This window comes from Andrena cerasifolii, chromosome 10, assembly GCF_050908995.1.
Source record: "Andrena cerasifolii isolate SP2316 chromosome 10, iyAndCera1_principal, whole genome shotgun sequence".
Lineage (NCBI taxonomy): Eukaryota > Metazoa > Arthropoda > Insecta > Hymenoptera > Andrenidae > Andrena > Andrena cerasifolii.
In genome coordinates, this window is record NC_135127.1 from 12192787 (window position 1) to 12212630 (window position 19844).

General features: G+C 49.4%; 2 protein-coding genes across 5 annotated transcripts in view; one reads left to right on the forward strand and one right to left on the reverse strand.

Moving 5' to 3' along the window:
• The window catches only part of Dop1r2 (dopamine receptor 2), a 46226-nt gene that overhangs the window by 14837 nt on the left and 11545 nt on the right, over window positions 1-19844 (reverse strand). For all 4 annotated transcript variants that reach the window (XR_013086627.1, XM_076822242.1, XM_076822243.1 and 1 more), the window contains one exon: window positions 14357-15752. Coding sequence is in view for 3 of the 4 variants with exons in the window: in XM_076822242.1 (XP_076678357.1) it covers window positions 14357-15558 (1202 nt within the window). In the remaining variant the exon portion in view is untranslated. The remainder of the gene's footprint in view (window positions 1-14356; window positions 15753-19844) is intronic.
• The window catches only part of LOC143374249 (uncharacterized), a 124483-nt gene that overhangs the window by 14002 nt on the left and 90637 nt on the right, over window positions 1-19844 (forward strand). The gene's annotated exons all lie outside the window — the stretch shown is intronic.

Genomic DNA, 19844 nt, shown 5'->3' on the forward strand with positions numbered 1-19844 from the left:
AGATGTGAAATTGCTCGAGATTCGTCGAACTGGTCAATAGGCCGAGCTGTTGTCTTCGCGATCAGGCGGAATAACAGAATTGTAAAGGGGACTCGACTCGAGATAGAGATGCTCTCCAGAGTTTCGTTTGTCCTCCCTTTCGTGTTCTTATTTGCCGCATAAATTCGCTATTTCTGTATCGTTTCGAGACCGCGACACGGTTGCTTTCTCAACGAATTTGTTGGCGGAGCACCATCGAACTCGTCCGCGTCCGCGCAAAACAAAATCCGCTTACGTTCCAGCGAGCACGGGGCAAAGTGTGTAGGTACATACGTACCTACATACCGAGATTCGAGACAGAACGTGTCCTCGATTCTATGTATTCAGATGCTTAGAATGAAAGGATTATTTTGCAGATCGAGTAATGCTTCGTTTTCCACGGAGCCCTAGCCCTTTTTCTTCCGTTGCAGCTGAAGGAGGCTCCTCGACTAAACCATTCAAATGCAACCCGAGGTTTTTTTCCACTTAATTCGTTTCTATAAGCTCGTAATCATTCCTCCTTATTATTCCCGACTGTTCGCAGTCGAAGCTTGTAAACTGTTAACCAGCTGAAGCCAGATATTCTCCGGCCACCGCAATTTCGTTGAGCTTAACAAACCTCGTTAGCTTACTGTGTGTATAATACCACCGCCACCCCTCTGCCCTTCGATTCCACCGCCATTAAGCCACTCTTCCCCGAAGGATCTCGTACAGTGTGTAGACGCGCTTTAACTTCATCCGTCGCTCTAACATTCTTCTAACGGGGAAAGAGAACGTCGAGGTGGCGCGTGGTAGTTAAAGAATCGTTTCCGAAATACGATTACGGGCCACGCCACGGTAAAACTTTCGTCCTTGATGGAAAAGCTGTGGCCTTGTTTTACAAAGTTTAACATAGCGCCAGCCGTTGTTGTTTGCCGTTGAGTAGCCTACAAACCTGACCGAAACTCGGCGCCATTTGTTTGTTCGTTAATGGAATTTGCAGCCGTGGCTTCTTGGCGCGAGTAGCGCGCCGCGCTGTTACGGAATTGCAGAGCATCCATGAAAATTCATTCGGCCCGCGAAAATCTTGTTAAAGTCGAATAGAAATTTCGTTTGCGCCAGTGAATAAATTTATATTCTCGGGGCTCCCAGCGCAATCCTCTTTTCACTGGTCCATCGACTCTTGTATCACCTCTTCCATACGTGACAAACGATAGATGCATACACCCACTCGCGACAGACTGCACCTTACGGAGGTAGCTTTGAATCGTTTCTGGCGGCAGATCGCATGGAGTCATCTGCGCTTCGATGGACCCGATGAAAATCTCTGATCTCGACTCGTGCTTTCGCCTTCTGTCAGACGGTGGATCGTTAAAGTACCTATCAGATTAAAAGGGAGCTGGATTGGAGCTGGAGATCCTCCAAGGCGTAAGCGTCATGAACGGACTATAACCAGACCGTTCGAATCTGAAAGTCAACGTTCCCAAGAGCCCCTTCACCGTCGATATGCAAAACCGAGCGCTTTAATGGAATTCATACCGAACTTTCCTAATTAACTCTTCGGGACTTGGCCCCTCTCCACGATTGCGCAGTTTAAAAGATCCTCTAGAATCCCAATAGTCCTATTACGAGTCGTTAAGAACTTACAGTTGGTGTATTGCTGAGAATACATTGCCGCAAAATATTTGAAAAACACTCGATGCTACGTAGCTACCTAGTATTCATCCCGGTTCCATTTCAATCAATCGATCAGCACCGAGGAGCCAGCGTATCCGCGATGTATTTACAGATAAATTGCATTATTCAAGCGTGTTTTTCAATCGTTACTCGAGGTCTTGAATTTCAACGGAAACGGCAGGAAATACATATTTGAAATTCGCAATAAGTGGATCTCTGTACGCTGCGGACTGTAGAGTGTAGATGAAACGAACCGAAGTCGGTGTATGAACTTTGCACGAGAATTATGCTGGCTACGATACAGGACGGAATCTTTGTCGAGTTGAGTGCAGAAATTTACCATTCCCGCGCTAATCGCGCTAAACATTGCCCGCTTCAGATTTTTCCTTGCCGCTTGAGTTCAACTTAAACACGTCTGGACGTAGAAAGCGGAGCATTGCGGATTCTCTGTCCGTCGCGAGACACTCTGAATTTCAAATTTCACGGAAAAATTGCGAATTCGCCTGCCTCTCTTCATCGTGTAATTACGGAAAAATTCCTCGTACCCTTTGCGGTGCAAAAGTTTCTGGCATAAATTTCCGGGGACTCGGAAATTTTGCAAGGAAATGCCTCGTCCGTGGAAAGTTGGCTTCATCGGGAAAGAGACACCAAGCTCTTCTCCGTTTGTTTTCCTGTTTGTGACACGTACGAGCTCGAACAACATCTAATAGGTACCTACCGTGGGGAGCGGAATTTTTTCCACCCTCTTTCCCGTATTCTCCGTGTTCAGTGGATTTTTTGGCTTCTTATCTTTGCGGAACGCGTTCTCTCGAAGGTAATTCGTTACGGAATAGCTGCCGTCCAATTTACCCTTCGTTACGATATCTGAGTTTCGGTCTTCTTGTTTTTAACGTGGAATAAAAGTGGGACGAACGGGATGTACGGCCGGGGATTAAGATAACCGGGGATTTAACAGTCGCTGGTGGTTCCGTGTCCTGCTGCTAGATTGGGAAGCTAGGGCCAGTGTACGAGATCTTTGAGAAAGTTCTGTGCTTTCCCGCGTCTCTCGAAATCCTGATTAATGTTACGCCCTGCACTTTCCCTCCCCGTCTCTGTCTCCCTTTCTCCCATCTTCTCCCATATTCTCCCTAGCAGTGGCCTGGTTCGTTGCGTCGTTGCGTCGTTGCTGCTCTATGACCCGGTTTAAGTATCCCGTTAACGACCTTAACCTCGACTAATCAGCCAAGGACGGGTGGCAGTGCGCAGGACGAGTCGATTCGTGCGCCAAATTTCTGCCCAAAAACAACCGCTGCCAGCTCCTTTTCAACTTGCAGCTCGGCTTCCACTTAATTCGATACTGTCGTTTTCGAGTATTACACTTGATCGACCACCAAAATGCGCCAATCGATAGGCCTGTGGAGGACGCGTTACAGGTGGATCCAAAACGAAAAATGGGTTTCCGCGCTCGGTATGCCGCCCCGCTTTCCACTTGGATAGTTACACAAAGAGCGTAGGCAAAGTGTTTGAACAGTTGACATCGAAAACTGTAGTCCGAGCCAAGCTTGCCTTCCGATTGTCGTCGTCGGCGGATACGACTGCGAGGGAGGGAGCTAGGGGGTAGAAACGGACAAGCGGAAGATTCTCCTCTGATTGGGCTAACGGTCGTAAATGAGCTATCGGAGTTTACGTTCTAATGACGACGAAACGTGCGCCGAATGCATTTCTGCCGGCAATCGGACCAGTGTGCGCGACATACCAAACCGGAAATCGATGGTCGAGCAACAACGGCGTCACAATGAATTTCGCCCAGTGACGGTGCGCGAATTCGACGAATTCCGCCGAATTCGGCGAATCGCCGGATCGGCGAGACGCGCGCGTCAATTCCCCGGCGGATCCGCGTTAAAAAGTTTATTACGGCCCGCTGCAGTCGACCGATTGCTATGCACTCGATTGAAATGCATTCACGACGACGACGACGCCGACACGCTACTCGTTCAAACGAACAGCATTAAACGATGAATCGGATAATTCGATACCGGCTGGGACGAAAGAAGAGCAGGGTTAATACGAAAATCATTTCGGAAACTGAAAGGTTTCCTACCTCCCCCGCAACCACCGATTTCTCCCCCATTCTCTCATTTCCCCCCTCCGATTCAGGCGTTATTTATTGCGCATCGCACAGACTCGATTACTAAAAGTTATAGCTGCAAAATGTTATTAACCCCGCGAATTCGCCGCGTAAAAACCAAGTTACCCTGTACTCCGTCCGCAGCGAACTGGCCAGTTTCAATAAATGACTGGTTACAATAACAAGAGTGATCAATCTACGGTCCAGCCGAGGACCGAGTGAAAACCCATGTTCCGCGAACTGAATCGGACCGACGCAAAATTCGAAGCAATGTCACCTGACTTTCAAACGTCTATTAGACTGTCTTACGCGTCGAAGGGGCGAGTGTCTACCAGAACAATCTCAGCTTTCCCTTTGCCCGGTCGATTTCCCCGTGTTTGAGTGACGTCAAGAATTAGGCCGTACATCATTTCACGTGACGTGATTAGGGTGGCGTAGACAGCTTGTTATTTATGTCTCGTCTGTCGTGCATCTTTATGACGCGTCCAATGACGTAATCTTGCGAGTCCCCTCCGAATCGATAGCAATCGAGCCGTAACACCCCGCAGTCATAATTAAAGGGAAGGAGCCAACGCGCGTATCAGCTCCGTGTTTAATTCGTTGGAGACGAGACATCGTGGCTGCAACCACTGCGCGCTGCTCGACGTCGACGCGGACGCGACGTCAGCTTGTGACGTCGGAAACTGCAACACGTGGCGAGAAGAGCTATATAGCGCGTGTACGCGAATGCGGAGAAGCCCGTGAAACGACCAACCGACGGGGCACCCCGTTGCAAAAGACCGACGCGATGTGACTTGTTCGATTTATGGCTGGCCTCTACCACTTGGAGGGAATCGAGGCGAACCATCGCGCAACGCATCGCCCGAACGTACCGCCAGCCTTTTCCTCTACTTCTTCCACTAGAATTTTGCAGACGCCCCGGCGCCTGGCGCCCCGACGTCCAGTCGAGACCTCGGCGATTTTCCTGATTCCTGACTTCTGAACGCGTCTCCTGCGTCGCGTTCTGCTTCCTCGTATGGCCATTCGAATCAATATACCCTTCGAGTTGAATGCCTAAGTCCCATTAGTCGACGATCGACATTTTCCAATAATTTTTCCGTTTAGAGTTTGCTGACACGTGTTGCATCCAGTGAAAGCACCATTTTCACCGTAACATCGCTGGTGCCGTGGTGCCTCTCTCGTATAGGCGACGTTAAACTAAAGTTTAAACGTTTAACGCGGCTACTCGTGAACAAAAGATGTAGGTCATCATCCTGCGATAGACTTGACTCCTTTATAATCGCAGACAGGGCGAGGTATGGTCAGAGGATCCCCTGACCTAGAAAAATATTCCGCGAGATAACCGGCGCGGCGCGGCGGGGTGTCGGAGGCGGTTAGAGCGAATGCAAATTTGACTGTTCGCGCGATAACAAAGAGGTCGTTAACAGAGCCCGATCTGCCCCGGTTCCGCGGCCCAAGCCTCTTCTATTCCCTTTCCTTATTCTTTCCTCGCCTTTTTCGGGTCACTTGCCACGCCGCGAATCGTAATTTACTTTAATGCACGACTCTCAGCCGTAATTCACCTAGTCATGAGTTGTGAAAGCCATCCTTTGAAATCCCTTCCCTCGGAACCACTGAACTCCGTTTCACATCGGGGCAACTTTACATCAAGATAATTTGTTTCAGGAAAGAAACATTACTTTTCGCCTGGCGGCTACTTAGAGTCTTGGTAAAAATCTCACTTGGCAGACACTGTCACAGCCTTCCGCTAGTCGTTGTTTCCTCGATGGTCAAGTAAGTAGGCATTAGACGCACGCGGGAGAAGTTTTTCCAAGAAAAGTACCTGGGTACGTGTACTCTAATCATTTCACTTCAGCATCGCAAATAAGTTCAACGACCACGGGGTATGGAATGCGCACGAAACATAGATTGCGTATGCGCTGCGAAAATTTGCGCGTGGCCGGTGCATCGTGAATTTGTTTCGTTTACAGCCTGGAAACCGTGGAATACATTAAATTCCATTGGAAATTGTAGCGCAGCCACTACAACGCGGCGCGTACCTCGTTAAGTGCAAGTGGTATTTTGCTAAATATATCGAGTTTGCCGGCTTAAAAGCGAAATGCTGAAACGTGCTGCCAGAAAACTGTAAGTGGATGTTCAGATAACATTTCTATTTAATGCTCCGTCGTGGTGGTTGGCGAAAAAGAAGTTTATTTTGAATTTTCCGTAACGCGGTGCCTCCGGATCACGTTTCTACGGAGCATGATTCGCGATTCTACCGTTTCTCATGTTATTTACGGTACCTATTTCAGGCAAACGAGTTATCAAACTTTGTCTTCTCGCTGGTCTATAATGCGCTGCACCATGTCTCCGGTGGTACAGTTCGCTTTGATTGTCCTTAGAAACGTAACCTCGCTGCAAAGGGGAGGCTGACTGTAGGCGTCTGTGGTGTTTCTCGTCGTCGAAAGCCAACTTACCTAACTGCCCATCCTTTCCGCTCTCGAATGCTTCATCTGTGCGTTCCAAGCCCTGTATAATCTTTTTATGACTCTTTATTGACTTGTGACCCGAGGCGAGGAAGCTAGTTGGAGAGCGCAGGCTGCATTAGAAGTGAATTATTCATCAGCAAAGCTGAATTCTCGTGCTGCTTTTAGGTAGGACGGCAAAGCCGTGCGGGGATGAAAAATTTCCAGATTTCAAATCTCGCGGACGATGGACGGTCACGTATTTTCGGTGGCTTCCCAAACTTGTGCAGAATTAATCTCTGGTTGCCGTGTAATGCCCCTTTTGTGCGAGTAACCTTTAACCCTGCGGTGGCCGTTTCTTACGGTTATACATGCATACCTTCTGTCCGTGCCCCGTGGAACGTTGGTGGAAGTTTATGATGAATTTTCCAGCAAAGCTACGTTTCAGATATTTCAACTATCTCTGCGCATAGTGCACGGTTACTTCCTGTAGAATAGAATATAAGTATTCCTAAGGCTACGCTTGTTCTCTAGGAACTGCTCTTGACACCTTCTTTAATTGGCTAGGGTAGAAGGGAAGATAAAGAGAGAGAGAGAGAGAGTGAAACAGAGAGGTTTGGTTGGCGAGGGGACTGGAGAAGTTTCGGAATTGACATATAAAGGGAGAAAGCGTATAATTTTCCCCGGAAAGTCGGAATTCGGAATGTGCCCGTGCAAGAAATGGGACAAAGAAAGGGGGAGAGAAATGGAAAACTGGAGAATCGTTCTCGAGAAAGTATACCTTAAAAGTACTGACCCAATTGCAGCAAGGTGTGCTAGAGTATGAAATTTGTGTTTGTGTAAACTTTTAATTGAACGGTCGAAGGAGGGCTGTAATTTTCAACCCGAATCCCTGTGCTCTGACTCGGAAGTTTGTATATTTATGTATACGAGTATTTGCCAATCCGAACAGTGTGCTCTTAAAGTATCAAGTTTATCGTTATTCTTGGGCAGTTGTTGAACTTGGTTGGGCGGTTACGATGTCTTTCCAGCGCAAGTAGTACGTATCGACGATGCACGCGACACACGTGCTCCTGCCGTGTCCCCTGTGTAATTCCAGCGTACAGCTACTAATGGATTTCAAGTAGCTGTTTGGTCTAATTATTGATGACCACAGTTACACGCTGATCCCGATCTCCGAGTCAATGCTCGCTAATATAACCGAATTATCCATTGAGGATTTCGCTACTGATCGAGGAACCAGATAGCTCTGGTCATTGGCAATGTTTGTCACGACTATGTAAACCGATTGACGACGAATATTGGGGCGAACCAATTCGTAATGCGAGGCCGTCAAACACTGGCCACGAGCGACTCCGATCGGATCAGAAATACCGGCAAATGAGCTGGTCGAATCGTCGCTCCAACAGGAACGCCTTTCCGCGTCTTCTATCCGCGAGCAAGAGACTCCAGCAAACTCCCGTCCCTTTCGAAACGGTCTGCTCTTTTCATTCAGGTCCAGCACTACTTTTCAACAGGATCGATTCGTTATTAATAACCATTCGCCACTGGTCAGCTCGAGGCTACTCAGTTTTCAACCTCGAAGCCGATCCCCTTGTCCCTGTACACCGCGGAGTCCGCCCGAGACTATCGATTTTCCATTTACCCACGGCAAACAGCCGTGAAGCGTGTTATATAGTCGCACGTGGAATTGCTACAAGTTGGGCTGGTTGGGCGATGGTTGTCGGTGCTGATGCCTTCGTAACTGTTACACTCGTTGTTAAGCAACACCGTAACGCTCATTTCTCTGCACGCGATTCACGCTTTAACATGCCACCGTGTCCATACAGCGACGACCACAGCACGAATCGTGCATCGATTGTCTTCGAAACAGCTCGCGAATTGTGCCAACAACCCCTGCGAGTGTTGGGCCAAGCCTGAACTAGAAAGTAGCCCACGGCCATCAATTTTAACAGCCAATCGAAAACATAAATATTACGTGTTAGGGTCCACCGCGTGTTAACGTCTATCAAATACTTAGACGCCTACGTTCGGGATATCCTCCACCGAAGGCTCGTCAACCTCTCTGTAAAGTAATCCAGAGGTCGACCAGAGTTTATCTTGTAAGGAGAATGTTGAGAAGGAGCTTTAACATCAGCTACAGAGTGTCAAAGCATATCGTTGACAACGGATGTCTGGAGAAACGTTGCCCTTGCTCGTTCCCGTGTTCGATGTAATCGAGATTTTTGCTATTCTCCTGGGATAACAAGGACCTCTCGCGATTATGTTTCTAATTGAAAGTTCTGGCGCGCGGATCGCGATGAAATTGCAAGTAGGACACGGGATTGCGGGAAGGGGCAGTGGAATCTTGAAATTAGTATTTCCGAGTAAATAGCTCCCGTGAAATGTGTCCGAGTACCTTAATCTTCTTTATATTTAGTAGAACTTTGCGGCCGCGGATTTGGGGTTGACGCGTCTGACCTAATTTCAGGGAAGGGAGGAAGAAACACGAAATTGGGATCGTCATCATTTTATGTAACAGCAGGAGAACGGGGAACGGTGAACGGCGACAGTGAGAAAAATCTCGGTTTCTAAAGAAGCCACTGCTAAGCTGGGGAGGTATTTAAAGCGAGGGATTTTTCTTACGTTGCCGAGTGTCTTCGCGAGAAAGGAGAAAGAAAGCCACCGGAAGAGCTGGCCGAGTGCTACGAACTCTCCGGAGCTCATTTCGTGAGAAGGAATAAAAGTAATTTGCTAAAGAGCCCTGGTCCTATCCACCCGCAACCTTGGAGCCCCGATTCTCCCTTCTAGCCACCGTGAAAAAAAAAACACCATTTATACGACACACGTCTACGTAGACGTAGAGTGTGTAGAGCTAGAGTGTAGAGGACCCCAGACACACGTATCTGTTCTCTGGGGCAAGGGTCCCCGGCGAATCCCCGGTGAATCCCCGTTTAAAGTCGATTCGCAAAGCTAACCCGCGTTTATCATTCCCTGTCCCCCTGCTCGCACGAAAATTACACCCTAGCCTCGCCTTGACTGGTCTTCCATCCTCTCGCAGTCGGTCCCCTCGCTGTTCCTCATCGTGAATTGAAATTCTTCTTCGGATGCCCATTCAGCCGGGAAACCGAGAGGAATGCCAACTCCCTCCGCAGAAATATGTTTGTGGATCGTGAAACGGAACCCTTGATACGTTCAACCGAGAGATCGATAACGCGTCACTCTGCATTCCTGCGGTGCTTGTTGTTTCACTCACTGGTTTCTTCGTCGCCGCGCGCGTTATAGTGATTAGACTCTTATTGTTAGCGGAAGAAGCTAAGAGGATAAGTTCGTAAGCTCGGAAGGAATTAAGAGTGGTCCATCTAGCTTCTAGAAGCTAATAAGGCATTGTTCCGTGGCGGCGCGGCGCCGCCGCAGCCGCGTGCCTTGCACAGGTGTTGCGAATGCGGCGACTACACAATATCGTATACGATTACTCGGGATAAACCGGTCACGACGAGCTCGCGTTAATTGCCGCGGTATCTCGTAAATTATCGCGAGACGAGACCCGGCTCGACTCGACTCGACTCGCCTCTCCTCCGTAGCTCATGAAAATCCGATCGGGATGCTTCTGGACGCGTTCAGTTACCGTGTAACGCGAAACGGTTGCCTTGCCTCCGGTTTATCGGTGCTTATATATTCCGCAGCGATTCCAGTCACCCCAAAAATCAGGATAAAGATCAAAGTCCTATCCATGTCAAAGGAAACCACCAACTTTCAGAGTCGCGCAGTCTCGAAGGGTAACTCGGAGGTTGCCCTCTAAAGCCCTCCTCTCTGTTCGTGACAAGTATCGCTGAAAAGATCCTTTTGCAACTTTAATTCCTCCTTCGCTTTGTTCACCCGCAGGACAGGCGACGTTCCACCTCGCGAATCGCAGACTTTCCTGCGGAATACTTTTTCAAAGGAGTTATTAAAAGTGTAGCAAGTTTCTTGTAGGTACCTGTCCTCCGTGAAATCAATGAGTTCCTCCATTATATTCCGCTCGTGTGCTTTGATCCGATTTCCCCGTGGGATATACCGTGTTATCGCAACGCCGCGCCGCGCCGTGCCGCTTTAAGCCGTAGCGAATAAAGCGCGGCCAAATCGAGCGCGGTATCAGTTAATCGAGCTGGACCGCGTACTCGCGTTCCGCAACGACGCTTAAACGTGCTTTGCTTGATTAGTGCGCAATTAATGTGGGCAACGTCTCGCGAATCCTGTTACGAGAACCGTAGCCAACCATTCGGATAAACGATGTTGGTTCGCCTGTAGGGGAAAAACCATTCAGTTCTTGTCGCGGAGAACCGCAAATATATACCTTTTTCGTGGATAAACGTTCGGGGGGGTTTTGGGTCTCAAGCGATCTCAAGCGGTCTAATGCGTTCTCAGCGACGTATTTTTGTATTGAAAATGGCACAAGTGTTTTCTGCGACAGGCTACTTATACAAACTAATGGTAAGATCTTAAATTGATTTTTGTAAAATGTCAATTTATTTGCTCGCACTGTAGCAGTAGCTGCCGTATACTCCCCGGCGTTATTCCTTCGTTTATTGCTAATTTTCTCGCTTCGATGAGAGCATAAAACTTCAGCTTCCCCGTATATGCACTTTGTTAGAGCGATGACCGGCTACTTAAGATCGTTTCACGGTCTCGTAAATGGCAAGGAGTTTCCTATCGTAAACTCAGCCGTTACATATTAAACCTATAAAGAGTGCTTAATCCACCAAGCGGGAGACAACATAAAAGCATAGTTACTTTGCGCGTAACAAATGCATACACACCTGCCCTTAATATTTCATCGAGTAGCTCGGATGTGCTACTCGTTGGTAGCCGTAGAACCTGTGAACGCTCTGCTGAATGTCGTTTGTTCTTCTCGAATCAGGTCCGACGCCTAATCCGCGAAACTACCCTTTCAAGGGAACGAACGGAAAGAAGGAGGAGCAATGGCTCGTGGCGAAAGTTTTCGCGCACATCTCTTTTTTCGTACGAGACGGTGCACACGATTGTTTCTTTGAGCTTTTATCCAGCATCCTTTGTAACGTTCGCGTGGAAAGGTCCTACGCGAAGGAGCCCCCGCAGAGAAATATGGGTGTAGTTGGCGGACCGAGTCTCGTGTGCTTTATCAAAACGGGCGTAGATAACATTTTTAGTCGTAGCGCCACGGGGAAAAATGATTCTAGAGAAGAGACACTCGCGTCGGCGCTACACGGCAGGCTTTCGTTCTTAAACCTCCCTGCCAGACAAGTAATTTACCGTTCGTTGTTCCGCTCTTTATTCCGCCCGACGCCGACGCGACGCGACGTTCCCGTTCCCCTGCATTTTACCGTGCACGCTGATTTACACGGCCCGCTACACTGCGCAACGCACGCAGAAATGCAAAGCAGATGAAAACCCGAGGGTTTTTGGCTTTTCGCTCGCCGGCGAGCTGCTTGCTTCTTCGACTGGTCCTCGTTCTGGTTGGCGCATTACCAACCGTGCGGTCGCCGCTTCTGTCTCTACCATTCTTAACCTTCTTACTGCTCCAAGTTACAGCTGCAGCTGGACTCGGACGAAGGAAAATTGCCCCGGATAGCTGTTCCCGTTCGCCTTGACTCGATGCGGAATGCTTCGCGTGACTTGCTGAGTCGTGAATTTATTACGCTCGCCCCTAATTATATTATACGCGCGTGTCGCGGGGGCGCGACGTCGAGTAAACAGCTGTAATGCACGAGGCAATGGGAAGAAATTAGGAGATCGATTTCAGGCAAATGGTTATTTGGAAAGTTGCGAAATGGTTAGTCGGTGGGCTTCGGGGTATCTAGTACCTACTGCCGAGCTGCGTTCCCGCTTGATATCGACTGCATAGGCGGAAATTCGCGTTCGTGCACGCATTTACGGTCGTAATTTAAGGGATGGTCGGTCCGTTAGCCGTCTCATCGCAGATAAGTAGCGTTCGACCGGTAGTTTCTCCGGAAACCGTATTGGCTTGCAGCTATCGAGGGATCAGGGGTTTCCAAACGACGCCGATCCCAATCTTCTTTCTCTACCCATAATCAACTACCGTTATCCACGAAACGTTCGCAGCATCCAGCTGCTTCTTCTTCTTTCGCGAATCGTAGGATCGTAAAGTTTGTCCGGTGGCCAGAGACATTTCAGAAATTCGACGGAGCGTAAAATTTCTCATTGGATGGTATCGATGCGGTGACGCTCAAAATTTAATTCGGAATTAAACACGGGATCTTTACGGCGTTCCGCCGGCGCGGCGTTTACGGCACGCTTTACGGCGCTTTTACCTGCAGGGGAAACATAATTTTCAAACATTAATACCACTACCTATGTTTCTGGAATGGTTTTATCTCGCGCCGTTCATTTCCACGCAAGAGACGCCCATTGGTCGTGTCACTACGGGCTTTCTTAATTGCTCGCGCAATAAGACGGCTGTTCTCATTAATCAACATTGCCGACTGTACGTGCATCGAGCTCGCGGTAATTCGTTATCAAACGTATTACGCGAAGCTGTTCGGATCTCTGTTCTACGTTCTTAACGAGGCGAGCAAGGTTCAAGCCTTTCAGAGCTTTGTGCGCGATTAATTCGCCCGGTGACGACTATTTGCATAGAACTTGTCGTGCCGCACATACCCATTTGTCTGGGAATTGCTCGCGCGATAACTCCAGACCATCGGCATTCTCTTGCATAGCTATTATTGTAACGCCGTCTGCCCGAGATGACGAAAATTTGCAGTAACGCGTTACGAAATGTCAGTTTAAGAAGCCGACAGGCAATTAAGCGGGTCCCTTTTCCTTACAAAGGAATTCGTGTCACTTGGAGTCATCCGTCGAGCTCCAGCATCCAGAACACGGCTGATGCCTACATCAACTTTGTCTCAGTCTCGTATAAAGTTTTCCGCGCATCTTATCAAACATACAGATACCTATGTACATGTATATCCCCTGTTTTTTATCGCGCGCCTCGTTGATCGCGTCTCCCTGCTCTGCCTATTCAGTTTCCTTCGTCGCCATTCGCCCACGTAAATTCAATTTACGGTCTACTCCGCGACAAGATACATTGCGAATAGCTTGATCGCGATGCCTAGCAGCTGACGATAAGACAACTTATCTCCCGACCAGAAGAATCTTTGTTGCGCCTTTGTATCGTGCGTGTATCGGCTCGCGAGCACCCTCTCGTTTGCAGAACGAGAGTAGCAAAGTGATTTCTCGCGAAGGCGCTGAAGGGGAAAGGAGGAGCTCGAGATTGAGACAAATACACCGTACAAGCTCTATCAAGTTAATGTTCTCCCCGCGTTACACCTTACGACTTACGACACGCTATTCCTTTACTCTCGCTTCGCTTCTTCCTCCCTTGTTTTCCCTCGACTTTCCTCCTCCGTTTCACTTACACGCTGTATTTTCCTCGGCGTATAGATACGTATAGGTACGTATAGGTACCGTGGTTATTTATCGCTGAACGTTGTCGTCATTTTTCAACGGGCATATTACGCGAGCAACATGGTCCCGGGCTTGTCGAGGCCGCTGTCTGCTACTCGGTTTCGGGCGAAACGACTTTCTGAAAAATCAGTTGGAGGATGTCTCGTTTCCTCTCGAAACCAGAGAGCCCGAGATTGATGAACGAGGTGGAGGCAGATCGATCTCGAGATACCTTTTCCAGTTGGTCGAGCCGGGGAAAAAGTTAAACCGCCCAACCTGGACGTTACGTACCGTTAATCGTAAGTGGGGTTTAATTAAAGGGACAACGGAACTCGTTAGAATAGCATAAATTCATTGCTGGGGGAGTTTTCGCCTTCCACTTTGCCCCTCTGGTTCGCACGAGCGTGTGCAGCAACGTGTAATTAAATCGCGTTATTTGCATACCTTCCGCTTTCTCCTGTAACTTTATCGTCAATTATTCAGTGAATCCATTCGCGAAACGCGGCCGGGCTACCGGCAGACCGGAAGTTGGCCGGTGATTTGTCGTTCGAGCCTGAACGCGTTGAAACAAAACGAAGACTGTCCGATCGTTATAAGCGTGGCCGTTTGCGCAATATTGTACGCAACGCGGCGCCTCGCGTCGATTTCATGGAGTGACTCGAGTGGCTGAAGGCACCGCGTATAATGTAATAATTTTAATACATAGAAAGGGGTAGAGGAAAAGACTGACCTTCGGAAATCCCTGCTCCAGCAGGCGTATATGACGGGGTTCATTCCACTGTTGATCCAGCCGAGCCACGTGACAGCGGCGGACACAATCTCCTCCTGCCATATGCACTGGGAGCAAAAGCCTGACCAGAGGTTGACCACGAAGAAGGGTAGCCAGCAGACGATAAACACTCCCATTACGATCCCGAGGGTCTTGGCGGCCTTCTTCTCCTTGGCGAACTTGGCCAGCTTTCGCGACAGCGAGGAATTCTTGCCGAGGTGGTGCTTATTGATCCTGGTGGATGGAACCCTGGTTAAACAGTTGTTGTGCATCGCCGTCAGAGGCTCCTGGAGATCCTGGAGATCCTCGGGTGTGCTCGAGGCGGTCCGAAACAGGTGCCTGGCATCGGTGGTGTTGGTCCCGCCTCCTCGATGTATCCTGAGAGTGAGCTCCAATTCACCGGAGGCCATTATAACTTGCTTGGTGCCGAGCTTCAGGCTCCTGGTCTGGATCACGGCCGCTCGGTAGATCTTGTAGTACGTAAAGACCATGACGAACAACGGCACGTAGAAGCTGATGGTGGACGAGAAGATGAGGTAGCCGAGGTGCTCGGTAAACGGACACTTGTCCACCGGTACCTCCTCCGTTCGGACCGCCCTCCACCAGGCGATCGCCGGGAACGAGATCGCCGACGAGCAGATCCAGACGATCCCGATCAGGATGGCCGCTCGCCTCCTGCTCATTCTGCTCGGATAGGTGAACGGGTCGGTGATCGCCCAGTAACGGTCCAGGCTGATCACGCACAGGTTCAGGATCGACGCGGTGGAGAACAGCACGTCCAACGATCGCCAAACGTCGCACCAGTCTGTGGTGAATAACCAACGATTCTCCAGGACCTCGTAGATCGCGCTGAACGGCATCACCACCAGCCCCACCAGACAGTCCGCGAACGCCAACGATGTGACGAAGTAGTTGGTGGCCGTGTGAAGGTATTTCTCCCTCACCACCGCCACTATCACCAGCATATTCCCGAACACAGTGGCCACCGAGAACAGCAACAAAATTATCGCTAGACCGGCCCTGTCGCTGGCTAGATTCCACAGGTCATCGTAGCTGCTGTTCTGCAGCGGATAGCTCGCGCTGTAGAAGCTCCTGTTCAGCTGTTTACTCGGCGCGTTTACCTCTTCTTCCGACCCGAGCAGGTAGACCGCGCTTTCGTTCATTTTTCGTCCCACGAACGCCGCGCGCCAACCCTCGCTCGCGTCCCTTCAGTCGCGTCCCCACCACCCTCGCATCAGGTCGCCGGTCCATCCACGCCACCACACGTCCACTTCTCCATTTCCCTCTGCCCTCCCATTCTTATTTTCCCTTTTTTTTCTAACTTCCCTTCAACCAGACCTGACGTCTTGCCGATTATCTGAAACAAATCAACAGTTTCCTAAGGATAAGCTTATTAAACACTTGAGAGAGAGATAGAGCTGGGTAGCTGGAAAATTATATTGCTTTGGCGTCGCAAAGCGGGATCGCAGCGTCCCCCTTTGCTTCGTCGCTGTACAACTTTAATGCAGCAGACTTTAATAGAGCAAACGACCCTCGTAAAAGGCGTCGATGCGTCGTGATTTCGCCATCAGAGCTTTCCATATTGCAGAAGATGCGACGCGGACGATCTCACGACTCGCGTAAAAGCCACAGTTGGAAATGCAGATACACATTCGTATTTGTTCCGATTACACGTATCGGGGCGAACGCGCGTGAATCATTTGTTAGCCGTGTTCGCTGGAGGTTTAGTAATTTTTTGCCAATGTACGATACATCCCGGCTATATTTAGCCGGGAAAAGTGTGATAAAGAGGCGAGAGAAAGCGGCGGACCGGGGTGGAAGAGGGGTCTGTGATTTCGTGGCCAGACCGGGGCATGGAAACAGGGTCGGCTTTCATCCGTGACCTGGGAGAATGTTTACCGCTACCTGATCAAAGCGGTTTCGATCGTGGAACGATCGATGTTGGGATGTAGCGTGGTTCCCGTAGATATATACATACGTATCGTACATACATGCATACACGGAGCTTCGGATTTTGTCTCGTTCACAGCCCTTCTGCGTCACCGTACCCGTCGGCGTCCGCGTCCGCGTCGCCTTCGTTGTCGTAACACGTGTCAGGGCCGATAAACCTTGCATCCCCGCCGCCTATCGAACAATCTCAACGGCTCTTTTACCCCGAAAACGAATCAGTCTCGTTTATTCTCCAGTTTCAATATTCCGGCGCGGCATCGCTGGCTGTCTGCGCGCCCTTCACCCCCAGAGTTCATCATTTACTCGAAACTCAAAGTAACCATCTACCATCTAGCCATGTATATGTACACTATCTCTTCAAGAAGGCGAACGTGCCACGCGTTCTTGCGCTATAAGCTACCTTGTCTGAAACGAGAACCGACCGTAGAGCGGATGGAATCCTTTTTCAACCCATACATATACCTGTACGTGCTGTTTCGTATAACTCCGCCCGAACCAGGCAAAGTAATAGTTTCCCGTCAGAATCTAGGTATGTACACCTATATGCACGTAGATACATATTCGGTCCCGTTTGGATATGACCAAACGCGTCGCGGCTGTGCAACTTGTGATTTCTGACGCGCGTTCAGCTGCAGCTCGGGATTCCTTCGAGAGCATTAGTCGAAACTTTCAGGTAACATACCGTTCACGCCTACCCGATTAGGATATTAAGTCGACCGAATGCCTTGTGCTTTGCGGCTCTCCACGGACCGCCTTCGAATCGATCAGAACTTTGGACAGCGTTGCTTTCACTAGAAACAACTACTTAGCTATGCGTCTCTCCCCTTCTGTCTCCGTCCAAGAGAATCCACGGGGAATTTGAATTAGTCCAAGTGCACAAAGTTGCGACGCCTACGAAATTCCGATCGTTCCTGCGGCTAATTAAACAGCGATTACACTGCCGGTTACACTCCAATCGCGACGGTGTCGTTACAGCGATCGTGAAACTGTCGCGTCGATATCCGGTCCGTGACTTGTTAGATCGATTCAGCGATCGCGATTTTAAAGCCATCCTGACGGAAGACAAACCGATTCATCTGCCGTTTCCCCACGGATTCAAATACAACGGTCGCGATTTTAAAGCCATCCTGATGGAAGACAAACCGATTCATCTGCCGTTTCCCCACGGATTGAAATTCAACGGTTGCGATCGTACCGGGCAGCCCGCTGTATCGTGGATTTGCCCAAACAGACATACGGGCAGAGATTTCGCGGAGAACGTTCCGGGTACTCCACAGGTTCGCGATAACCTTGTTCGGAGGGTCAGAGCAGGACAAAGTAGCCGAATATGAGACCCATTTCTTAGAAACATCATAACTCCTGACTAAGAACAGTTTTATTAAAATTCGATACAACAATAAAATTATACACTTACCACTTTATTTGTAATTTAATCGAACCACTTCAGAAACTTTCTGCAACGTATTTCGGAAATTTGTGCTTGCTTAAGACGCTTAATTGATTGGTTAGTTAGTAAAGAAATAATATCGCTATGGCATTCAAGAGTTCTGTAGCGGAGATAAGCTGGGATCTCATATTAGGAGAGATCGTCATATTCGGCTACTTTACCCTATCCCATTAGCTTGGATGCGTGCAGAGAGTGCTGGTGTGCATGGTCCGCGACGATATCATGGCTCGTTGTCGCTGCAAATCCATTAACGTTCGAATCGGCCGACACGTTTCACCAAACCTGCGGCTTCGAATCATCGGGTCACCGAGTTGCCGTGTATCGTTAGCGCCAGCCAACGGCAACGCAAAGTTGCTTCTTCCACCTTTTTTTTTTACGCGGTATTTTCCAAACGAATAGGATTCCCTGATAAACGTGTTTGAACCGTGTACATAGCTCCTTTCTCCTCTCCGTTTCTTCATCTGGAACGAGTCGGCGCGGCGCGGCGGCAAGAACTCTGCCACAGGGAAGGATCGCAATTTATCAAGCAAGTGAGCTATTTAATGATAGGTATTACTGGAGACCGAGTGGAACGCTCCCCGACAAACGCGATCTTTTATCGCTTTTATAGATTTAGAGGATAAACGTGATCGATTACCCTTGTACCGGGAATAGAAGGCAGCTTCGCCCAGAGAGAAGAACTTCTCTCTCCATTAGAAGCGAAACCTGACGTCGCTTCCAATCTTTCCGGTCGTTTTTCTCGCCCGTTCGGTGTCACCTCGATAACTCGAACGATCAGGCAGAGCCGCGATCCACGCCACCGACACTGACCCTAACCAAGTATTCTCCATCGGATCCACCTGATCACGGGAACAGAAACGATCCAGCAATCGAACAGAAATTAACGTTCTCGTTGAAACGCTGACCCAGCCAATTCGCCCCTCGAGTCCCGCTGGAATCGGCAACTCTTCATCCCTAGAGATTCCGGCTTGATGAAACATCGTTCCCCGTTTACGTCGTATCGTTAACGAAATTTCGCCAATCAGGTTATCCGGGATCGTGATTTTTGTTGCGCCCAGTACAAATATTTTTCCTAACGCAAATAGGTACAGCGACGATGGCTGAATGTCCGCGCACCGTGAGCGCACGATTTGGTAAACAACAGCGATCGGTGCAACGTTCCACTCCTCTGTTTACCCTAGGATTCGTGCCTTGATTTTATTTGGCCGGGCCAGCGCGTAAAAAGAGCAAGCAAATTAACAGGGAAAATCGCATCGAACGAACGTTTCGATGGCGAAACGTTCACTTTCCTCGATGCTACATACGTAGCTTTCCAGCTGCTTGGATGCTCGTTTCTATTAGGTCGAGGAAAGACGAAAATCGGAATGTAATTGGAGTGTGCCGCCGCGCGGCGCCGTTGGGTTCGATAGCAGGAGGTATCGGAAAGTATCGGGAGATTCAGTGGGCTAGGGGGCGAAAGGGGCGAAAGGGGCGGAAGAGAGAGAGTGCGGCAGCGAGATATAAGACTGGCTGCTCGAGGATATTGTCTGAAACGCAGGTGTCGAATGTAAAGTCGAGCAAAACATACTGGCTTGCAACGTAACTATAGTTTTGCGTATCCGTTTGAATTGGAACGGCACGGCTCGCGAGAGGAAACTACCCCGCGCCGACGTGAAATAAACGTTAAACTCGTAAGCTACGTCGGAAATTCAATTACACCTCTGTTCCGTTCGCTGGTATTGCCTCCTCTTTGGTCTCGCCTCGACCACTCGCTTCTACGACAGCGGATGATCGAGTAACCCTCGAGCGAAACAAACTCTTGCAAAAGAATCTTTCCATTTTTCATTTGTTTGCTGGACGACGGCGCTTTCCTCGGAGCGCGATCACACCCTTTCGTCCCTTTCCCATTAAAACATCGATGACTCGCGGTAAACGTTATTGAAAAGTTGGCGCAGAACAGCTCGTAAATTTCGGGCCGGACTGCGCTCGCCGGCAATCGCGCGAATATTAATGCGATGAATAATATTCTGCAATACCCGGGGAGCCATGCTAGCTGAAGCGCGCGAGTTACGC